Source organism: Pristiophorus japonicus, chromosome 12 (assembly GCF_044704955.1).
Source record: "Pristiophorus japonicus isolate sPriJap1 chromosome 12, sPriJap1.hap1, whole genome shotgun sequence".
In the NCBI taxonomy this organism is placed as follows: Eukaryota; Metazoa; Chordata; class Chondrichthyes; family Pristiophoridae; genus Pristiophorus; species Pristiophorus japonicus.
Genome location: NC_091988.1, coordinates 92,703,936 through 92,728,369, shown reverse-complemented (window position 1 = coordinate 92,728,369; position 24,434 = coordinate 92,703,936). Strand labels below are relative to the sequence as shown.

The following is a 24,434-nucleotide window of genomic DNA, read 5'->3' as shown; positions in this document are numbered from 1 at the left end:
GGAATTTTTTGGTCAGGAGAGAAGATTTTGGTAATTTGTGTTCCTCCAACTGACCTCCGTCCCTTTCACCACTTTTCATTCTGTTGGGCTTATATCTTTCTGGACTTATCCATCTTTGCTTGTTTCCGAAAGCAAATCTCTGACAGCCTCCTCAACAAATTCTTCTGTTGCAAAATCTTCCTACAAAAGCAAGATCACTCTCATTACTGTGTGATGATCTGACAAATTTCAGGAAAGGATAAGATTTTTGCATTCTATGTTGTAGGGGTACAAAGGAGGCTTCTCTCCCTCAAAGTGGACTAACTGATATAGTTAATCGCCACCTCGCCAGCTTCCCCTCTGTATAACGACCATGGCAGTAAACAAACAAAACCTCAGGTTTACCGGTTTTATTACGAGCAATGCACGGGAAGGTTCAGTCGTGGAACCTCTGAAATACAAGAGGTTTCAAGTACAATTTATACAGGTTTTGGAGAGAAACACCCTCCTACAAAATCCTCGATAGGTCTAATTCTATCAGCGAAGTTACATTGATTTGTCGACTCTTATCAAACTGTCTCTGAGTGGTATATGCAATTGCCCATCTTGTTCCATGACTTGCACTTTGCCACAGTATAATAGATGTCTAAACTGGCTTCCTTATCTCTTCCTCAGAGACTTCTGATCAACATAGAAACATAGAAACATAGAAAATAGATGCAGGAGTAGGCCATTCGGCCCTTCGAGCCTGCACCGCCATTCAATGAGTTCATGGCTGAATATGCAAATTCAGTACCCCATTCCTGCTTTCTCGCCATACCCCTTGATCCCCCTAGTAGTAAGGACTACATCTAACTCCTTTTTGAATATATTTAGTGAATTGGCCTCAATAACTTTCTGTGGTAGAGAATTCCACAGGTTCACCACTCTCTGGGTGAAGAAGTTTCTCCTCATCTCGGTCCTAAATGGCTTACCCCTTATCCTTAGACTGTGACCCCTGGTTCTGGACTTCCCCAACATTGGGAACATTCTTCCTGCATCTAACCTGTCTAAACCTGTCAGAATTTTAAACGTTTCTAAGTGATCCCCTCACATTCTTCTGAACTCCAGTGAATACAAGCCCAGTTGATCCAGTCTTTCTTGATATGTCAGTCCTGCCATCCCGGGAATCAGTCTGGTGAACCTTCGCTGCAGTCCCTCAATAGCAAGAATGTCCTTCCTCAAGTTAGGAGACCAAAACTGTATACAATATTCCAGGTGTGGCCTCACCAAGGCCCTGTACAACTGTAGCAATACCTCCCTGCCCCTGTACTCAAATCCCCTTGCTATGAATGGTGACAGATTAGGAAAAGGGGAGGTGCAACGAGACCTGGGTGTCATGGTACATCAGTCATTGAAGGTTGGCATGCAGGTACAGCAGGCGGTTAAGGAAGCAAATGGCATGTTGGCCTTCATAGCGAGGGGGTTTGAGTACAGGGTCATGGAGGTGTTACTACAGTTGTACAGGGCCTTGGTGAGGCCACACCTGGAGTATTGTGTACAGTTTTGGTCTCCTAACCTTTGGAAGGACATTCTTGCTATTGAGGGAGTGCAGCGAAGGTTCACCAGACTGATTCCCGGGATGGCGGGACTGACATATCAAGAAAGACTGGATAAACTGGGCTTGTATTCACTGGAGTTCAGAAGAATGAGAGGGGATCTTATAGAAACGTTTAAAATTCTGACGGGTTTAGACAGGTTAGATGCAGGAAGAATGTTCCCAATGTTGGGGAAGTCCAGAACCGGGGTCACAGGTCAAATCCCCTCGCTAAGGATAAGGGGCAAGCCATTTAAGACCGAGATGAGGAGAAACTTCTTCACCCAGAGAGTGGTGAACCTGTGGAATTCTCTACCACAGGAAGTTGTTGAGGCCAATTCACTAAATATATTCAAAAAGGAGTTAGATGTAGTCCTTACTACTAGGGGAATCAAGGGGTATGGCGAGAAAGCAGGAATGGGGTACTGAAGTTGCATGTTCAGTCATGAACTCATCGAATGGCGGTGCAGGCTCGAAGGGCCGAATGGCCTACTCCTGCACCTATTTTCTATGTTTCTATGTAAGAAGATGGGAAGCCTTCGCAGGTATAACCTTGGGCTCTGTCGTCTTTGAGCGAGGCAGTCGAACCTTGGTGGCGGTTTCACTCCTCTCCTCTTCTTTCTGCACTGGTTCTGCATTAACTGCGAAGGAATGATAAAATGGATATTCTAATCAGCCCCACTCACAATGACCCTTGGTCAAAAAACCTGTTTTCTGCTATGTTTGTGGTGTTATGACCAGAGTGAGAAGTTTAGAGTCAGTGGAGCTGAAATTGCCCTTCACCTTAAGGCCTGTTACCACAGCAAATCAGCGGCCACGCTGTGGAGTGGCACCCCCTCTTTAGTGCCAGGCTACTGGCCCAGCCGAAACGCTCCCTGGTGGCCCAGCGTGGCCCATACGTGGAGTGGTCGCTGCTAGCCCAATTGCCTTCCCGAGGTTTTCCGGCAGTGCCCCAATCCCCCCCAATGCTCCGTTGCTGCTGATCGGTGTTAAGTGCATCATCACCGTGCACACCGCCAATCTACACCCCCGACCACAACATTCCCCTCCGAAAATCTTCGGCCCGCCCAACGGTGCCAAAACCTGTTTTTTCCCGGCAGTCCAATGAGGCTGTGGCCTTCTGCAACGGCGATGTGGCTTCCCTTAAAGGGGAGGGCTCACTGCCACTACCGCCATGTTTTCTTTTGGCTGCCAACTGTCATGTCGGGCTGATAATTATGCCCCGGATTTGGCCAGGCCGCCAACAGGAGGCTCTTCTCTATAAGTGAAGGGGAGAGCCGATGTGGCACCGTGATGACATCATCGCGGCGGTCACTCTGCACCGCCCCCAACTTCCGCCCCTCAGGTGTTGTCACCATCCACATTAAGAGCGACTTTCAGATCCAAGGGAAAAAAAAACAACAAAGAGTCGAATGTCGCTCAAGGGGCGACCTGAATCACAGCTGTGGTAAAAACCATTCAAATGGTGGGGGAGTGCCTTGTTTCGGGCAGGGGGCAATTCCTACCCCAGTCAGTCTACACTGAAATAAGTATATGGGGCTGAAGCAGGCCCATGAAATGGAACGTGTCAAACGGTATAACCATTGAACTAAGGAACAAAAGTTGGATATAAACATTTGTAGGCATCATAGGAAATGTTGTAAAATCACGTACTCACGTTCATAGTTCTGATTTTCCCTTTCTTGCTTCGTCTTGGCTCTGTCGATCTTGGATTGATCAGCGAAACGCATGTAGCACTGCCGTTGATATCCAATCTAATGTGGGATTGTTGTGAGTGTTTCTAGTGCAATAATCAACTCCAGATCTAAACTTTCGATGGCACTCTCTGCAATTTTAGCTTCTCTACTTCCAGTAAATTTCCACTGATAAACACTCGTGAAAAATCTTATCCAGCCAGAGTCCGAAAAATAAATGATGTTGCCTTTGGCTCCCGCAACTACATGCATGCAGCATGTAATCCATCTAGTACAGAGATCGTGATTGGCTGATTTCGCAGTACTGACAAATACAGTTGTGATTGGTCATTTAAGTAACTTGCAATTGTAACAATTTTTATTTATATAGCGCCGCTAATGGCGTTAAACATCCCAAGGCTCTTCACAGCAGTGTTATAAGACAAAACAAATACATTTGACATCGATCCACATAAGAAGAAATTACAATAGATGACCAAAAGCTTTGTCAAAGAGGTAGGTTTTAAGGAACATCTTAAAGGAGGAAAGAGAGGTAAAGAGGCGGAGAGGTTTGGAGAGGGAGTTTCAGAGCTTAGGGCCCAGAAGGCAGGGCCACCGATGGTTGAGCAGTTATAATCAGGGATGCTCAAGAAGGCAGAATTTGAGGAATGCAGACATCTCGTGGGGCTGTGAGGCTGAAAGAGATTACAGAGATAGAGAGGGGCGATGCCATGGAGGGATTTGTAAACAAGGATGAGAATTTTGAAATTGAGGCATTGCTTAACCGGAAGCCAATGTAGGTCAGCGAGCACAAGGGTGATGGGCGAACGGGACTTGGTGTGAGTTAGAACACGGATGGGCCAAGTTTTGAATCACCTCTAGTTTACGAAGGGTAGAACGCGGGAGGCCAGCCAGGAGTGCATTGGAATAGTCAAGTCTAGAGGTAACAACGGTATGGATGAGGGTTTCAGCAGCCGGTGAGCTGGGTTTTGGCGATTTCTGCCTATTTTCTAATGAAAATTTCTACAAAATGCTCACTTTTTGAAGATGGGTTCATTGATTTTTGTGATAAGTGATCCCTAAACTAATATTGGTGTGAATATGAGGTACTTCCACAGAGGGGACTACGGAAAAGCACTTTTTTCAGATTTGGTCCATGGACTACATAGCGCATCTTAAAGCTTTGGCCCAATCTGTAAAAGTTTAATATATAAAAATGACATTTTCAGAATATCTTCCCTTGAACATCTCTCACATGCTGGAACTACTCTCTGTTAACTCATCACAATTCACGCAGCCCGGTAGATTCTGTGTATTACTGCTGATCGTGGCAGAGGTGCGGCGAGAGATCATGGCAGAGGTGCGGTGAATGTTTGTGGCGGAGGAGTAGCGAGAGATCGTGGCGGAGGAACGGTCAGAGATTGTGGTGGAGATGCGGCGAATGTCTGTGGCAGAGGAGTAGCGAGAGATCGTGGCGGAGGAACGGTCAGAGATTGTGGCGGAGGTGCGGCGAATGTCTGTGGCAGAGGAGTAGCGAGAGATTGTGGCGGAGGAACAGTCAGAGATTGTGGCGGAGGTGCGGCGATTGTTTGTGGCGGAGGAGCGGCGACAGATCATGGCCGAGGTGTGGCAAATGGGGTACGGGGCCCAGAAGAGCCGAGGTCTCAGGGGCAGTACGGGCCAGCCCACATTGTGCTATGTGTGCGTAGTAGGTTTGTGCAGCAGAGCTGGTCCCCAGTCGTTCTGGTTAACCCTTGCCACTGGATAAAGGCCTAGCTCTGTTAAGCCCGTGCGGTGGCTGGTGTACAACGGTCACCACACGTTAAAAAAAATCCATGCACAGGCATCTTCCACCCCTGGAGTTCAGGACTAGAATATCGGGTCCTTCACTGAAACATCTGCGAACTCATCCCTTTTGGTGTGGTAGCAAGTCATCCTCATTTGAGGGACTGCCTATGATGATGATGATGAGCTTTTGGCAAACTCAGTGCGACTCTGGGACAAGAGAGGCATCAGCCTGCAGAGCAAGTTGAAAGTATACAGGGCTGTCGTTCTGCCGACCCTGCTTTATGCTTGGACAACATGTTCACATCACATTAAGAAACGGAATCACTTTCACCTAAGCTGCCGAATGAAGATCAGATGGCGGGACAAGATCCCTGACACCGAACTCCTTTAAAAAGCTGACATGCCAAGCATAGGTGCTTTAAGCATGAAGGCACGGCTACGATGGTCACGTCATGTGGTGTGAATGTCTGATGAGCCAATCCCAAAGGATATCTTTTATGGTGCATTGATAACTGGGTAGTGATTTTGTGGTGGCCAGCAAAAGGGAAAGAAGGACAGCTTAAAAGCTACTCTGAAATAGTGCCAAATAGATGGCCACAAGTGGGAACAACTTGCTCAAGATAAGAAAGCATGGCGAAAAACCATCCATGAAGGCATCTCCTCCTATGAGGCCCGTCACATTGCTGATTCTGAATGTTAACACTAGCTGAGGAGGTCTTGCTTGAAATTCAAGTTCCGCAACCTGGTGTATTCCACTATTTAATCTGTGGACATTCATTCCCAGCAAAAATATGTCTCATCAGTCATCAAAGAACTCACCGCAAAAAATAAGATGATATTTCATCTGTCATATTCAGTAGCAAAGGACGAACAAACTATTGGGCCATTCCCTTTGCAGTACTTGGGTTGTGCCACCAGATAAAATGAGGAACATTTTTCTCCTCTCCAGTGTTCACAGGCACAAGCTGAGTGGGTAAATATAGGAATTTCTGCCTGTATTTTTATGTAATTATCTGTAGTTTTATGTAACTTCAGGTAGTTCGGATGTCCATTCAGCATGAAATGGTGGACCAGAGACAGTCCGTGTGTGTACTGGCTAGCTGAAAATGTTTGCACTTACGGGGAGATCAGAACTAAGGGCCATCAGTATAAGATAGTCACTAATAAATCCAATAGGGAATTCAGGAAAAACCGGCTTTACCCAGAGAGTGGTTAAAATGTGGAACTTGCTACCACAGGGAGTGATTGAGGCGACTAGCGTAGATGGATTTAAGGGGGAATTAGATAAACATATGAGGGAAAAAGGGATAGCAAGACATGTGGATGGGCCTAGATGAGTAAGGGTGGGTGGAGGCTCGTGTGGAGCATAACCACTGGCCTGGACCTGTAGGGCCGAATGGCCTGTTTCCGTGCTGTAAATACTGTGTGTAACTCTCCTAGATGGCTGAAGCAGCTGCTGGGGATTTCCTCGGGTTTCTCCCGATCGGCCACCATCGCTTCGGCAGAACCTCCAGTCTCAACGTACTTTCCACCGCAGTTTAAGCAGCCAATTGGGAGAACCCCTTAAGGAAAACCCCACCGAGCATGTTTCAAATGTTAATGGCTGGAGCATTTGTTTTACAAATGTAGGGCCGAACTTTCAGCTTCGGCGTAAAACAAGCAGCCGCGGATAATACTTTCCATTGAAAGTTCCACCTGTAATTTCCGATTACTGTCTGGGGTTACAATAAGCAGATGATTATGGTGGAAAGTAATTGTGGGCCACCCCGATCGGTGTGAGACATGTGGGTCAGGGCTATAAATAGAGCTGGAGTGCTGGGCCCTGGAACATCGCAGCAAATGAGGGTACGAGGCCCAGAAGAGCCGAGGGCCCAGGGGCAGCACGGGCCAGCCCACACTGCGATATGTGTGCGCACTAGGTGCGTGCAGCAGAGCAGGTCTCCAGTCGTCCTGGTTCAACCCTTGCCACTTGCTAACGGCCTAGCTCTGTCGAGCCCGTGTGGTGGCTGATGTGCAACGGTCGCCACATGGTAAAAAAATCCACGCACAGGCATCTTCCATCCACTCATCTGGAGTTCAGGACTGGAACATCGGGTCCTTCATTGAAACATCTGTGAACTCTTGTGGAAGCAAGTCATCCTCGTTCGAGGGACCGCTTGTGATGATGATTATGATGGGGAAGCCACCACTTACAAGACATCATCCAAGGTGTGAAGACTCTGAATAATTTGATTGACAGTTTCAAAATAAGAACTTTACTTCAAAGAGTTCCATAGGACGAAGATCCCAGTTCTGGCTGCTGGTCTTTCATTTGATGAAGGGGTGTCAGACTGTGTGGGTACGAGAAATTCATGTATTCCATGTATAATGTCTCGAAAGACATGGGGCTGAAATTGCCCCTTCCCGTAAGGCCGGTTGCCACTGGAAATCGTCGTCACACTGCGAAGTGTAATGGTCGCCATTTTTTAAATTCCGCTCCTGCGGTGACCCCTCCCCCCACCCCCACTACTGCTCTGCTGCTGTCGATCCGTCCTAAGTGTGCACCGCCAATGTTCCTCCCCACCCCACCTACACCCTGACGGTGAAATTACGCCAAGAAAAAAAGCCAAAGAGCAGAATTTCACTCAAGAGGCCACCACTTTCACCGCGGCGGTGAAAACAGTAGAAACGGGGTGCGTGTGCCCCGCTTCCAGCGGTGGGCAATCCTTTAAGGAGGTGGAGTGGGTACCAAGGCTAAAGGAGGCTCAGCTTATTTATCCAAAGGGACTGTTAACGCTCCAAGAAACTGTAAAAAGACAGCTATCTGAAAAGGATATACTTTTCTCTCGAGGACTGATTCCAGATCTGCTTAGATTTTGCCGATTAAATAAATCCGGATCAGCAGATTAGCCTGTATCAACAGTGCTGTGCTCAGAAGTCATTGCTCTTTTCAAGGCTGGAGAGGTCGGGTTACAATGTCATATTTGCGGACACACAGATAGGCAGTGTGGTTAACTGCGATCTACTCATGTGTTAGCTGTGACTCACTGGGTTGCACACGTGCCCTTGAGTCAGAAGGTTGTGGATTCAAATCTCACCCCAGAGACTTGAGCACAGAAATCTAGGCTGACACTCCAGGGCAGTGCTGAGGGAGTGGGATGTAAAAGGTGCCATGGCACTATTTTGAAGAAGAGCAGGGGAGTTATCCCCGGTGTCCTGGCTAATGTTTATCCCTCAATCAACATGATTATCTAGTCATTATCATATTGCTGTTTGTAGGAGCTTGCTGTGTGCAAATTGACTGCTGCATTTTCTACATTACAACAGTGACTACACTCCAATAGTACTTCATTGGCTGTAAAGCATTTTGAGACGTCCAGTAGTCATGAAAGGCGCTATATAAATGCAAGTCTTTCTTTAAGTTAATGTGCATTAACACTAGATGACTGATTATGTGTATTTATATCTATTAAGTGATCATATACCCAATGTTTAACTTTAAGTTGTGATTTTTTAAACTAATAAACTGATTGTTAGTGTATGACTTACTATAGAACTTCTGGATGGCTTGGCTGAAGTGCCTTGCTCCCGGGCCTCTGCTGCTAAGTGCTGTGACCAGGCACACGGAGCTTTGTAACCCTGTGCCGAGGTAATGGTCCTTTCCTTGCTGCAGGAAAGAGACCCCTTGGCTGCATTGATAGGATCAGAAACACGGCACAAAACCACATCCTTGCCTTCCTCGGCACAGCACAAACTTATCTTTTGAGACATTAAAAGACTTAGATTTATATAGCGCCTTTCACAACCACCGGACGTCTCAAAGCACTTTACAGCCAGTGGAGTACTCTTGGAGTGTTGTCACTGTTGTAATGTGGGAAACACGGCAGCCAATTTGCTCACAACAAGCTCCCACAAACAGCAATGTGATAATGACCAGGGGCTGACTGTCAAAATACCCAATGATTTAACAAAAGACTGCAACTACTGATAGTGAGCCTCCGCAGTGTGTTAAATCAATGAGGCTGAAGTGTTCCTAACAGGGTGGGACCCTGTTCTAACTCGTCCTCATAAGCTGCTTGTCAGCTCCTGCCTGCCTTTCTGAATGGCATTTGTAGATGGGTATCTTTGCACCTTTAAAAGGGCCTTTCTTGGAAATATAATTTGGGAGTGAAGCCAGATGTATTAGGCTAAGCATCACATCAATCCTGAACCTAAGGGACTGAAACAAAGTGAGCAAATCTTATTTAACATTCATAAATTTGCTCATTAACATATTTAAACTGGAGTAGAACTGACATCAGAATGTGGGCCTTCATTTTTGGAAAAACAAATGAGTGAGTTGTGCTTTTTAAGCTTTCCTTTATTATTAACTATATCGCACAAAGTACAGAGTACATCCACCTCAGTGATTATTGGATCACCCATCAACCAGTACTAGCCCATTCATTATTTTCCCATCACCAGCGTGGAGGGTACAGCAACCTTTCTCCTTTGGGAGATGAGCATTCATGCATAAAGAAGGTGATTGGTTGATGCACCGTCACATGCTCGAGCACCTTGCAAGGCTCGAGTGTTCTCAATAAAACATGAGCAGGTGTATAAGTAGCTCCATTTGACGAGCTAGAATTAGTATAGGTGCGCTGGGCGAATTGATCTCCTTCCTGCCTGTAATTTCTATTCTATGGAAGAACCATCTGAACTTGCAGCAGTCAAGCAGGTGGTTAGGTGCTGGCTGCTCAGTTATTTGACTCATGCCTGTACACGTTTGCTTGTCACTTCTTAGCTTTCTCTCCTATGGCCTTGGCAGAGAAAACGAGTTGAGACTCTTTTGAGCAAAGGCTTTCAGAATTTTTGCAACCCCCTCACCACCTATTAATCAGTCCCCTTTAATTGTCACTATCCCTTTAAATTTCACTTACAACCAATTTTCTATCCCTGCCAATAATATGCCCCTTGCATCTATCACGTTGACTTATAGATAATTATGATAATGACCTGACTCCACAAAATTAAGTGCTATTGTTAGTGAAAAGGTTGGTGCGAATATAAAGCCGCTTCATACTCCTGCCAATTTTCACTCCCAGTTATCGTAGGAAAGTATACTCCATTCAGTCACTGCTGGGTATCTTATCACTTCCCATGGATAATAGGAGGATGTCCTGTCTTTTCTGTCACAATGTAGTTAGAACGCAATAATGTAGTTTAAAATCTGCTATTCCCTGTAATGCAATGCTCTTTAGAACAAAGGACGTATTCAGTTTCTTAATATGTCACAAATATAATACCATGCACACACAATAGATACAGAATGAAAAAACATCAATGAAACAGAGATAAACAGTGTTTTGCTTTTGTATTGCCTCATCGTCAATACAAAAGCAAAACACTGTGGATGCTGCAATCTGAAATAAAACAGAAAATGCTGGCAATATCAGCAAGTCAGGCAGCATCTGTGGGGAGAAAAACACAGTTAACGTTTCCTTTGAGTTCTGACGAAGGGCCATCGACCCGAAACGTTAACTCTGTTTTTCTCTCCACAGACGCTGCCTGACCCGCTGAGATTGCCAGAATTCTCCGTTTTTATGCCTCGTAGTCATTGTAGTTTTCTGTTCTGTCGCAAGCTTTTACACAAACATCACCAGCCACTTAAACGGGATCGTGAAGAAATGTTAGGAATTGTAAAATTCAGCCACAGAGACCGTTGCAAATTCTGTCCTCGGTCTGTGTTGTGTAACCTGATCTCGTCTGGGGCAAGCAGAGACATGCTGCAATTGGGCTCGGGTGAAGAAAAATCAGCCAGCTGATCACTATCCAATGAGCTCCTCTGCAAAATAGGATGTGTGACTGTCAGGGGGATGGAGCTTAACAGAAATTACTCCTCAACACCAAGGTTACACATTGAGATTGACTTGGGTGAGGTAATGAAGGTTAGGTAGCATCTGTAGCTGTGTCCCCCTAATTAATAAGTTACTTCGCAAGCAGAACAAAAGCTGGATGGGAAACAAAAAAAAGCAAGCACTATGTATACTGATTAGCCATCCAAGCAGCAAACTGTGTATTGAGTGGCTATCAATCCCCCTGGGATTGGTTCCATTGTATGGGAGATTATGCAAAGTCTTATTCAAACTATTGTGGTAGCTATATTTCACCTCTTTGTTAAAGAACACACTCCTCGCTATAAAATATCAATGTACAAATTAACTTCTCAGTTGCTTTTGTTTAGACCTACCCGTACTGCCCATGAAGTAGTAGCTCCAATCCTAACCTATAGACCAGCACTTTTTCCATAAGGAATGTCCCCTTTAACTGAATTTTCTTGGACATAGGACGGCATATATTGGGCAATAGATGTTGGAAATTTATGGCAGTGGTTTAAATCTCTCACAAACGTTCTTCCAGATTGCCACCAGAAATTTTCCCTTTAACAATAGAGACAACTGTCCCATGAGGGGGCACAGTCTCAGAATAAGGGGCTGCCTATTTAGAACTGAGATGTGGAGGAATTTCTTCTCTCAGAGGGTTGTAAATCTGTGGAATTCTCTGCCCCATCAAAGGCAGTCCCTCGAACCGAGGATGACTTGCTTCCATGTCAAAAAGTTCACAGGTGTTTCAATGATGGGCCTAAAATTCCAGGTCCGAACTAAATCTTGAAGGGTTTAAATCTAAATCTAAATTAGAACTAAATCTGCCCCAGAGACTGTGGCGACTGGGTCATTGAATATATTTAAGGCGGAGATAGACAGATTTTTGACGATAAGGGAGTGAAGGATTATGGGGAGCGGGCAGGGAAATGGAGCTGAGTCCATGATCAGACCAGCCATGATCTTATTGAATGGCGGAGCAGGATCAAGGGGCCAAATGGCCTACACCTGCACCTATTTCTTATGTTCCTATGATATGTACCACTGCCCTCCCCGCTTCCTGCAAACTCCTCTTCTCTTTACCTCCTCCAACCTTCCTGAAGTGCCATAGAAATGAGATCTGATGACATGCTGCTAAATAATTTTCTGAATCAAGAAACTCTAGAGTGTACAATGATAAAGGAAGAGTCAATGTTCTCCACTTCCTAATTCATACATTTCTTCCAAGTCACAGTGTTCCCCATCCTTCTTTCTCTCGATCCTATATCTCTGCCTTAACTACTAGAATAAAACCTATCCCTGTAAAAGATTTAAACAACCTCTCATCTGTGCAGTCGCAACAGGATTAGATATAGTTATACTAAGGTTTCCTTTCTAAGGGATCAGTATGTAGTAGAGTCAGAGGATGCAGTTAAATATTTGCAGATGGATTTAAATCTGTTTCACAATTGGACGGAGGCAAATAGCAATGGAAATTAATTCTTATGGTTATTCAATGAAAAGTATTCCATGCTGTGAAAAATGAGCAACATATAATGAAAAAAATAGACTTAGCACAGGAAGACTTTGTAATGATGTGGGAAGGACACTTGGATCCATCACTTACAATTTAAAGAAGTAATTAAAAAAACAATGATGGGTCACAGAGTGGAGTATAATTACAGAGAATATACTATTACATAAAATTACATAGTATTGTAATGAGGTTGCAAGGTAATATTTCTTTTTGGATTGTTCATGAGGACATCCAATTGGTTGGAAACAGCATTGCAATTAAAGGCTGATTGACCCATTTAGTTAAAATTAAAACTTGCTTTTATATAGCCAGAGAAACTCTGAGCACCAACTTCCAGTTAAGTCAGTTTGGTTCTTTATCGTTGTCTCATATCTGTAGCAAGAATTACTTTACTATATATCTAGATGTATATTATATGTATGTATCAACTCATTTTCTTCCTTTTGATAAGCATATCCAGCTCTTCCTGGAGGCACATCTTGCGAGTTGTGTAATTAAAGGAAAAGGGAATTGTTGCACAAATTACTTTACAAAATTGTGCAAATCTTGCCAGGATAATCCGGAGCTTTAACTTTATTTTCGGTGCCAAACACAAAGTAGGTATGATCTTTTTCTTTCCACTGGAAGTGCACTTCGGTGACAGGGATGAGTTCAACCGTGTGGCGCTAGCAAAGAAGAAAAAAAATCCATTACAGTGACAGTGTTAGGGTAATGTGCGACTAAATGGACAATATGGAGATTGATACATTAGGAGTAATCAGTTAATTGGAATGAAAACTGGACTTAATCTGAACAAATAGTGAGAGTCATGGTGATAGCTAACTCATCAAAGAGCGATCAGGAAACTCAAAGCTCAAACAGTGATCCCACAAAGATTGACTATGAGGAAATTAATCAATGCCTTCTCAATGTCCCGGTGGCTAAATACAGCATTTAGTGTAGTAGTAACCATGAAGAGCAGGAAGGTCCCAGGTTTGATCCCTGGTTGGTAATTAACTTGTTGATGTCAGATGGAGCAGCAGGAATCCAATCAGCATTGTTCAGCTAAGGAGGGGGATGGGGGTGGGGAGGACATCAGGGAGGATTCCTGTCCCACAACACCATCCAGAGACTTCTGCAGAAAAGTCTGTTTGTGTGGAGATTGGATGAGAATATGATTCTGCATGGTTGAGTAGTCTGACATTACCCTCTGTCAAGGTCCACACATGGGAAGTGGCTACAGTGAAATCTCTTAGGACATTTTGCTTTGTTAAAGACACTGGGACGGAGATTCCCTTGTTTTGTGCCTCCGGGGGTCTAATGGGGCACAAAACTGTTTTCTTCGAAGGGGGGGGGGGGGGCTACTGGCTCCCGCAAAATTGCGCGGGAGTTAGCGGAGGTGGGAAAACGGTAGTGCCGCTCCCGCCGGTAGCACCCTGGGCGAGCCGCTGTGCCTCCGCGATGACACCATCGGCGTGTGCACTGATCCCCTTTCCACCCAGCGGCGGAAATTGGCCAGCGTCCTGTGAGGTCGCAGAACTGGGGCAGTCACCCATCGTGGGGTGGACCTTAAAAGGGAGGTGCCCCCCTTACCAGTCGGGCCGTTCGCCGCTATTTTCGCGGGTTCCGGGCCGCGATCGTGCAGCCCGACACTCTGTCTCGGTGCCGGGCTGCGGCCACGGCACCCCTTAGCCCAGGTGGCCTCATGGATATAAAGGGGCTGCAGGAAGGGTCAAAACTAAAAATCATGGTTTCAAAACTAGTATTAAAACACTCGACCTAAACGCATGCAGCATTCGAAACAAAGTAAATGAGTTGACGGCACGAATCATTACAAATGGGTATGATTTGGTGGCCATTACAGAAACGTGGTTGCAGGATGGCCAAGACTGGGAATTAAACATACAGGGATATCTGACAATTCGGAAAGATAGACAAGAAGGGAAAGGAGGTGGGGTAGCTCTGTTAATAAAGGATGATATCAGGGCAGTTATGAGACGATATTGGCTCTAAAACAAAATGTTGAATCATTGTGGGTGGAGATTAGAGATAATAAGGGGAAAAAGTCACTGGTGGGCGTAGTTTATAGGCCCCCAAATAATAACTTCATGGTGGGGCGGACAATAATCAAGGGAATAATGGAGGCATGTGAAAAAGGAACGGCAGTAATCATGGGGGATTTTAACCTACATATCGATTGGTCTGATCAAATCGCACGGGGTAGCCCTGAGGAGGAATTCATAGAATGCATACGGGATTGTTTCTTAGAACAGTATGTTACAGAACCTACAAGGGAGCAAGCTATCTTAGATCTGGTCCTGTGTAATGAGACAGGAATAATAAACGATCTCCTAGTAAAAGATCCTCTCGGAATGAGTGATCACAGTATGGTTGAATTTGTAATACAAATTGAGGGTGAGGAAGTAGTGTCTCAAACGAGCGTACTATGCTTAAACAAAGGGGACTACAGTGGGATGAGGGAAGAGTTGGCTAAAGTAGACTGGGAACACAGACTAAACGGTGGCACAATTGAGGAACAGTGGAGGACTTTTAAGGAGCTCTTTCATAGTGCTCAACAAAAATATATTCCAATGAAAAAGAAGGGCGGCAAGAGAAGGGATAACCAAGGAAATAAAGGAGAGTATCAAATTAAAAACCAATGTGTATAAGGTGGCCAAGGTTAGTGGGAAATTAGAAGATTGGGAAAATTTTAAACGACAGCAAAGAATGACTAAGAAAGCAATAAAGAAAGGAAAGATAGATTATGAAAGTAAACTTGCGCAAAACATAAAAACAGATAGTAAAAGCTTTTACCGATATATAAAATGGAAAAGAGTGACTAAAGTAAATGTTGGTCCCTTAGAAGATGAGAATGGGGATTTAATAATGGGAAATGTGGAAATGGCTGAGACTTTAAACAATTATTTTGCATCGGTCTTCACAGTGGAAGACACAAAAACCATGCCAAAAATTGCTGGTCACAGGAATGTGGGAAGGGAGGACCTTGAGACAATCGCTATCTCTAGGGAGGTAGTGCTGGACAGGCTAATGGGATGCAAGGTAGACAAGTCCCCTGGTCCTGATGAAATGCATCCCAGGGTATTAAAAGAGATGGCGGGAGTTATAGCAGATGCAGTCGTTATAATCGACCAAAATTCTCTGGACTCTGGGGAGGTACCATCGGATTGGAAAGCAGCTAATGTAACGCCTCTGTTTAAAAAAGGGGGCAGACAAAAGGCAGATAACTTTGGGCCAGTTAGTTTAACATCTGTAGTGGGGAAAATGCTTGAAGCTATCATTAAGGAAGAAATAGCGGGACATCTAGATAGGAATAGTGCAATCAAGCAGACGCAACATGGATTCATGAAGGGGAAATCATGTTTGACTAACTTACTGGAATTCTTTGAGGATATAACGAGCATGGTGGATAGAGGTGTACCGATGGATGTGGTGTATTTAGATTTCCAAAAGGCATTCGATAAGGTGCCACACAAAAGATTACTGCAGAAGATAAAGGTACGCGGAGTCAGAGGAAATGTATTAGCATGGATAGAGAATTGGCTAACTAACAGAAAGCAGAGAGTCGGGATAAATGGGTTCTTTTCGGGTTGGCAATCGGTGGTTAATGGTGTGCCACAGGGATCGGTGCTGGGACCACAACTGTTTACAACATACATAGATGACCTGGAAGAGGGGACAGAGTGTGTAGTGTAACAAAATTTGCAGACGACACAAAGATTAGTGGGAAAGCGGGTTGTGTAGAGGACACAGAGAGGCTGCAAAAAGATTTAGATAGGTTAAGCGAATGGGCTAAGGTTTGGCAGATGGAATACAATGTCGGAAAATGTGAGGTCATCCACCTTGGAAAAAAAAACATTAAAAAAGGGAATATTATTTGAATGGGGAGAAATTACAACATGCTGCGGTGCAGAGGGACCTGGGGGTCCTTGTGCATGAAACTCTTTTAGAGTTTATCTGTAAAACATAAAACATTAAACCGTGCCACCCGCCCTGGATGACACAGCAGACATTTACAAGGCCCCTTTTTTTCGGTTTTTTTTTGGGGCGCTAAAATCAAATTTTTTCCGGTGCCCCCTATAAAAGGGAAGGGGACACTAAAAGCACCGGCAATTAAAACAAATTAAACTTTAAAACGTAAAATCAAATTAAAATTTGGTTGCCGGGCATGATGATGCACTCCAGTCCCTCCGGTGCCCACCTCTCGTCCTTGTGCATGAAACTCTTTTAGAGTCTACCTGCGAAAACATAAACATTAAACTGTGCCACCCGACCTGGGTGACACACCAGACATTTACAAGGCCCTTTTTTCCTTTTTTTTGGTTTTTTTTTTGTGTTTTTTGTTTTTTTTTTTGTTTTTTTTTTGGGCACTAAAATCACAATTTCTCCGGTGCCCCCTATAAAAGGGAAGGGGGACACTAAAAGCACCGGCAATTAAAACAAATTAAACTTTAAAACGTAAAATCAAATTAAAATTTGGTTGCCGGGCATGATGATGCACTCCAGTCCCTCCGGTGCCCACCTCTCGTCCTTGTGCATGAATCCCAAAAAGTTAGTTTGCAGGTGCAGCAGGTAATCAGGAAGGTGAATGGAATGTTGGTCTTCATTGCGAGAGGGATGGAGTACAAAAGCAGGGAGGTCCTGCTGCAACTGCACAGGGTATTGGTGAGGCCGCACCTGGAGTACTGCGTGCAGTTTTGGTCACCTTACTTAAGGAAGGATATACTAGCTTTGGAGGGGGTACAGAGACGATTCACTAGGCTGATTCCGGAGATGAGGGGGTTACCTTATGATGATAGATTGTGTAGACTGGGTCTTTACTCGTTGGAATTCAGAAGGATGAGGGGTGATCTTATAGAAACATTTAAAATAATGAAAGGGATAGACTAGATAGAGGCAGAGTCGGGGAGACTAGAACTAGGGGGCACAGCCTTAAAATAGGGGGGAGCCAATTTAAAACTGAGTTGAGAAGGAATTTCTTCTCCTAGAGGGTTGTGAATCTGTGGAATTCTCTGCCCAGGGAAGCAGTTGAGGCTAGCTCATTGAATGTTTTCAAATCACAGATTGACAGATTTTTAACCAATAAGGGAATTAAGGGTTATGGAGAGCGGGCGGGCAAGTGGAGCTGAGTTCAAAGCCAGATCAGCCATGATCTTGGTAAATGGCGGAGCAGGCTCGAGGGGCTAGATGACCTACTCCTGTTCCTAATTCTTATGTTCTTATGGATGCCTTCAAAGGGCCTGTAGAGTTCACAGTATCCCTCCCCTTTAATGGAAGGGGAGGGGTGTTGAAACGCATCAATGCTACGCGGAGAGTTTGCATAGTGCTCCCGAACCTGCCCGCATAGTGCCCCCGAATCCGCTGGCATAATGCCCCCGAACCCGCCCGCATAGCGCCCCTGAACCCGCCCGCATCGCGCCCCCGAACCCGCCCGCATCGCGCCCCCGAACCCGCCCGCATCGCGCCCCCGAACCCGCCCGCATCGCGCCCCCGAACCCGCCCGCATCGCGCCCCCGAACCCGCCCGCATATTGCCCCGAACCCGCCCACATAACGCTCCTGAACCTGCCCGCATAGCGTCCCGAGCCTGCCCGCATTGCACCTGAACCTGCCCGCATAGTGCCCCTGAACCCGCCCGCATAGTGCCCCTGAACCCGCCTGCATAGTGCCCCTGAACCCGCCCGCATAGTGCCCCTGAACCCGCCCGCATAGTGCCCCCGAACTCACCCCAAAGGGAAGTTCTTACAATGACCTTGATTTTAACCCACCCTGACGGGCGAGAGAGTGGGGGGTCGCGGGCAGTGATTACAACATCGGGATCGAGCATTTCGACCCCATTGCCGGCCGGTGGAATAATTACAACCCTGGACGAGGCTCCTGCTAAAAGCGGGGGCCTACTTAACGTGCAAAAGGCGTGGCCCGATATCACCGGCACCGCAACCTATTTTTAAGTTCACCGCAAGGAGAGCTGTGCACTGTCTGTTGCCCAGCAACGGAAACATGGCGGGAGAAATTGATGGCAGTTGGGCGGGAGTCTGCATCGATTTATTTCAATCAGCCCCTGCCGTTCAGATCAGTGGGTTGTCCGTGTGCCGGGCCTTAGTCTTTGCTCGTTACTGGGCTCCCCACGCGCCCTCCCGCTTCCCCATTAACATTGGGCCAACCTGATCAACAACTGCTGAAGCTTCTGCAACATCTTTATAAAACCTCGTTATAAAAATTGTTTTGTAATTAATTGATTTAGATCAAGGTTTGGTGGTGCTCTTGATTAGAAGATTCATTACCTCAGGTCTCTGTAATATGCTTCAGCATGATGTAACCTGGAGCTTAAAATATTGACAAAGGCCCGATTGCATGATTTATTAAGCCTGTTGTACAAAATATTGAATCCTATTTTTTTGCAAGTAAATGGAAGTAGCTTTGCCACAGCTTGTCGGTAACGACACCATCACACACACACAGATAGCCTCTCTGAAGTGAGGTTGTGGCTTCACATTGTGTAGCTCCACCTCACTGCTCACCTGTTGGATTATACGCGATTTCTTGCCAAACTGAGCCCAATGTTCCTGGATCCCCTGTTGGGAGACCTGGTTAATCCTCGGCTCTGGGAAGCCCACAAGAGGAAACACCTGGGAAGGAGGAAAGAAATGTGACATGGGGATAAGACATGAACAAAAATGTAAACATTCAGTCGCAAAGTGTATCGCGAGAGCAAGGCAAGATTGGTGAAGGAATATGAAGGTCTCTATAAAACACTTCAGAGTTTTTGGCAATACGACTTGTAAAGGCACTAAATGCGAGTTCTTGGTTATGTCAAGGGAAAGATTACAAATGGATACACTCTACATTCTCCAACTAACTCTGAGCCCAGGATAGAAACATAGAAGTTTACAGCGTAAGAGGTGGTCATTTCAGCCCATTGTGTCTGCGCCGGCCGACAAAGCCACACGGCCCTTGGTCAGCAGCCCTGAAGGTTACATATAAACCTATGAACAATGAACAATGGTGGAAAGGTTAAGAGCACCCGGCCCAACCAGTCCACCCCACACAACTGCGACACCCCTTACACTGAAACATTCTACACTCCGCCCCAACCAGAGCCATGTGATTTCCTGGGAGAGGCAAAAAACAGATAAAAACCCAAGCCAATTGGGGAAAAAAATCTGGGAAAATTCCTCTCCGACCCAAGCAGGCGATCGAAACTAGTCCAGATCACCCTGGCCGTATTAGATTCCCTGCAGTACTTAACCATTATAGCTGCGCCGGCCAACAAAAGGTCATCCAGTCTAATCCCAATTACCAACTCTAGGTCCGTAACCCTGCAGGTTACGGCACTTTAAGTGCCCATCCAAATACTTTTTAAATGTGGTGAGGGTTTCTGCATCCAACACCCTTCCAGGCAGTGAATCCCCACAACCCTCTGCGTGAAGAAGCCTCCCCTCAAATCCCCTCTGAACCTTCCACCAACCACCTTAAAACTGTGCCCCCTCATAATTGACCCCTCCAGCAAGGAAAATAGGCCCTTGCTATCCACTATATCCAGGCCCTTTAAAATTTTGTACACCTCAATGAGGTCTCCTCTCAGCCTCCTCTGTTCCAATGAGAACAAACCCAGCCTATCCAATCTGTCCTCATAGCTAAGATTCTCCATTCCAGGCTGCATCCTAGTAAATCTACTCTGCACCCTCTCTAGTGCAATCACATCCTTCCTATAATACGGCGACCAGAACTGCGCGCAGTACTCCAGCTGTGGCCTAACCAGAGTATTATACAATTTAAGCATAACCTCCCTGCTCTTGTATTCTATGCCTTGGCCAATAAAGCAAGCAATCCATATGCCTTCTTAACCACCTTATCCACTGCTACTTTCAGTGATCTGTGGACAAGCACGCCAAGATCCCTTTGTTCATCAACACTTCTAAGTGGTCTACCGCTTAATGTGTATATCCTTTCCTTATATAGTACCCCATGTGAGAAGAATTTTCAACAGACCAAGAGGGGGTCGATTTAGACTTCTGTGCGACAGGTCACTCACCCGTTCCCACGGCAGAGTGGTCACTACGATTTTGAGGACCCGGCCTCATTTAAATTTGGCAAGTGGCCAGTGGGGAGCCAGACAGGCATCCTGATGAAGCTGGCCAGATTGAGGCCCGAGGATCTAGCCTGCAAGGTAAGTTGTATGATTTGGGGGGGGGGTGGTGGGGTGTGGGGGGGGGGTGGTGGTTACGATCCCGGAAGTCCCGGGATGGCAGTAGCCCAGATTAATTTTGTGGCCCCAGTGGAGCATGCTACTCCAGGGACCACAAAAATAATTCGGCCCTTACCTTTGGCAGACCTCTTTGGCTCTGTCACTACGTGGAACTGGTCGAGTGTGCTCGGCTCAGGATTGGATGAGTTCCCACCTAAAATGGCACCTAATTACAAGATAGGAGGCTGATTTTCAGATTAAAAGGGGACTGTCGTCTGAAACAGGCAGGCACTTTGGACACCCAGCAGTAGGCCCCTTTCAAAATGGAGCCACTGCATCGCTGGCAAAGTGGGAACAACTCGACACCATGACAGGTCTTTCAGTCTCTTGTCTACTTAACCTCTTACCTGAAACTGTTGATCAGTGAAGAGATTCTGCCCCTTGACTTTCTTGAGGACCTTTGTAGGAAGTTCACATTGCTGCTCAACGATATGTTCAAATTTGTTGTTTTCCCTGTTGAAGGAAGGAGAGGACAATGACAACCCTTTCAACACTTCAACAGAAATGTCTCTCGCTTTTACATTTCCTCTTTCAAAATATGAAATGCATTTCACTTGGTACCTCAGTAAAACTGTGTACAGTTTTGTTCCAATTAAATATCTGTCTATCCATATATTGACAGGGTATATTAGCAGAGCTCTATTCCTGGTGTGGAGCCTCACTGGATGAGCGTATAGGTTGCAGAATCGATTCCGATAATGTTACAGCCATTTCTGACCCACGCTCCTGTCTAGAGAGGCTCCATCTTGGAACAGAGTCTTGCATCGTGACCTCTTAAAAGTCCAGCGAGTCTGTCACACCTCAAAGTGTCACTCTTGAAAGTGTCACACATGAAAAGTGTGTGTCACACTATCACCTGATTGGCTCAAATGCCATAATCATGAAACATCATCAAAACATAATTGAGCCACCTTAAGAAAAAAAAAAGTGTAAAAGAAGTGTGAAAGTCAATGATTTCCTGCTGGTTGCTGCTGACTGTGATAACATAACCTATCCCAGAGGGAAGAAACCATTGACTTACAAGCAGCTGCCAGACTAGACAAACCTTTCTCGGCAGCAGCAATTCACCTTGAACTGATCGCAGGATGTGACTATTTCGAATGGTTTCCCACACGTAGTTGTTGACCAAAGACTAATTCAGATTTTTGATCTGTTTCAGTTCAGTAGTCTTAAAGGGACAGGGCCATAGCTTCACCTTAAGACCAGACAGCTTTTCTTTATGGACGCAACTGCTGCCAACAACAAAGTCATTGCCCATGCGCAGTTCCAATGGTCTCTTGGTTGTTTTTTTTTTTATTTTATTTTTATTTATTTTTTAAATTTTCCGTTGCCAATCTTTCCAATTCTTTGTCAAATCACAAACGCCAGAGGTCACTTTGCACACATCAAGGATCACTCTGCGCCAATGCTCTTAGCCAAAAGGCCGAGAGCCACTGCACCATTCCTGGAAGTACTGCAATACCAGGTTCGTGCCATGGAGGTGGATGGGTCAGGCCCCCCACACACCTCCGTGGAGGTGGATGGGTCAAGCCACCCCACCCACCTCCTATTTCCAAAAAGCATAGGAGAACCACCTTCCTGATCCAGGGAGAACCACTTTGGGGTCATGGTTACTCCCCTGTCAGGTCAGTTACGCATGATCTTAGCCAAAAGGTTTCTTGGTTGTTTTTGCCGGACTTTGTAGCCAGCAGTCATTTTGATAGAATGGAAATTGTGTTAATTTTGCTGGTCACTTGAATAACTCACAGCCCTGCTTCGCATATGTGGCCACAGTCCCCAAGGGTTTAGGAAAGGGCAGTAACTGTTCATAAAATCCTAATGTGTGTGAAATGCTAATGACCATGATTTGATATCAATATTTGGACGGGAAGACTTGGCGGGTTTAACGGTGAAGTTGAGCATGCATCCTGGTTTGGATGACAGGAGAGATCTTAAAAAAAGAGAGAAACATATAAAACTTGAGCTAAGTTGAGCCTGGAACTTTGGGCTGAGGAATTTCAGCTATTCTCAATGTGGAACCGTCTCTAATTCAAAAAGGCAGTCGGGCAGAAAAAGCTGTGAACATTATCCTGCTCGTTGAGTGTTTATAAATCAAATTGCAAATGAAAAATTGATGCACGTTTTTAATTTTATTTGCATTTCTTTATAATAAAATTATTTCCAACAAGGGAAAAAAAACACTAGAGTGGGAATTTATGCAGAACTCCGTCCGTTGTGAATGTTATTTTTTTAGTTTGGGACCTGACAGTTAAGAGCAGAATGCTGCTGCACAGCTTCCGGTTCGTTGGCAGGAGTCACTCCGTTTCTGTCTGGACATCTATAAGTTCCATTATATCTATTAAGAAAGGGCAATCAAGATGCAAACACTGCTCATTTCCTATAATAATACACCATGCATTGCATGCGGTTACAAAGGACATTGTCCTGAGCAACACTGTGGGAGTTGAGCCAGAATGTGTAATTATATCCCTCGACATTGCTCGCTCCTCCCCTCGTGAAGGTGCAAACTACTTCCTGTGTCTTAGTTCCAAGGGCATTGGTTCTCCCTTGGTAGCTTGCGTAAGTAGCCATTATTCTGACGAAGGGTCGTTGACCCAAAACATTAACTTTGTTTTTCTCTCCACAGATGCTGCCTGACCCACTGAGATTTCCAGAATTTTCTGTTTTTATTTCAGATTCCAGCATCCGCAGTATTTTGCTTTTATATTGCTGTAGCCATTATTCTTGTTTGAACCCAGACAGTAAGAGGGTGTGACCTGTGACCTATTTAATCAGATTGGAGCTCGATCCTGAACTCACCCAATATCCATACATTTCCAGCAGGCGATGCTGGAGAGCAAACAGGAGAATGAGCTCTGCCCAATTTATCTCTTCCCAATGAGGGGCACTGTTGTGCTCCCAACACGATTCTAACCTTACTTGTCAGCTCGGTGAACTATTCACCAGATAAGCTTTGAGGGCTCGGGGTTGGAGCCAAATTTAGGGCCCGAACTTGGTGGAAGGCAAGACTCGCCCAAGTGCTGCAGAAACGACAGCCAATGACCGCCGAGAGACTGGGCGGTACTTTGCCAGGAAGATTCCTGTAAAAGAGATAGCAGTACCGCCCGGTGACCAAACAACGGTTTACGCCGTCAATCTGGGCAGCAGCAGGCATGAGCTCTCTATCTCAGCGGCAAATGCCATCCTCGCCAACGTGCTGCCGAGGATTAAGTCGGGCCCAGGGAGGGGGGGGAATACTGAAAAACTTACGCGACTTGGCCGTCAGCGGGCGGTTCCTGGCGGTACTCCCCTCCCGCCGGATGCAGACCTGGAGGAATCTGTCACCGAAGGGGGAGCGGCAAAAAAAAAAACTCGGCAGCAGTGGGCAGTAAGGCCACCAATTTCGGCCCCATAGTATTTCAATATTGAAAATATACACATAGTTTTAGCTGCCTCTTGGTCAAATCTTGTCACACTGTATTTGGTGAAAGCATTTGAAATTTTGATGTGATGTGCACTGTGGCGAGCAAATATGGCAGACCAGCCCCTCATGGACTGAACACCCCCAACGTCTGCTTAAGAAACAAAAACACAACTCACCATTTTATTGTCAACTGAATGTAGCAAAACAACTGTCCTTGGCCCTCGCACTCGGTGCAGGTCTGACGGCCACATCCAGAACAGGACTCACAACTAGGGGAAAATCAGAAACTCGTGATATATGGTTTATATCTCACGGGGCCAAAATTCAGCCTCCCAATAAGGCCTCTGGCTGCCTGAGAGAGGTGGCCACGGCGTGAGTACCGAATGGCGGCAACTTGCAGCGGCCTGGCCGATGC

General features: G+C 45.7%; 1 protein-coding gene across 3 annotated transcripts in view; it reads right to left on the bottom strand.

The window, feature by feature from the left end:
* Positions 1 to 9,334: 9,334 nt before the first annotated feature.
* Positions 9,335 to 24,434, bottom strand: part of LOC139277374 (protein SSUH2 homolog) — a 93,341-nt gene continuing 78,241 nt past the window's right edge. For all 3 annotated transcript variants that reach the window (XM_070895753.1, XM_070895754.1, XM_070895755.1), the window contains exons 9-12: positions 24,196 to 24,288; positions 20,964 to 21,069; positions 18,890 to 18,997; positions 9,335 to 13,037 (exon numbers count right to left, since the gene is read on the bottom strand). In XM_070895753.1, the coding sequence (XP_070751854.1) occupies positions 12,900 to 13,037; positions 18,890 to 18,997; positions 20,964 to 21,069; positions 24,196 to 24,288 (445 nt within the window). In that variant the 3' untranslated portion in view covers positions 9,335 to 12,899. The remainder of the gene's footprint in view (positions 13,038 to 18,889; positions 18,998 to 20,963; positions 21,070 to 24,195; positions 24,289 to 24,434) is intronic.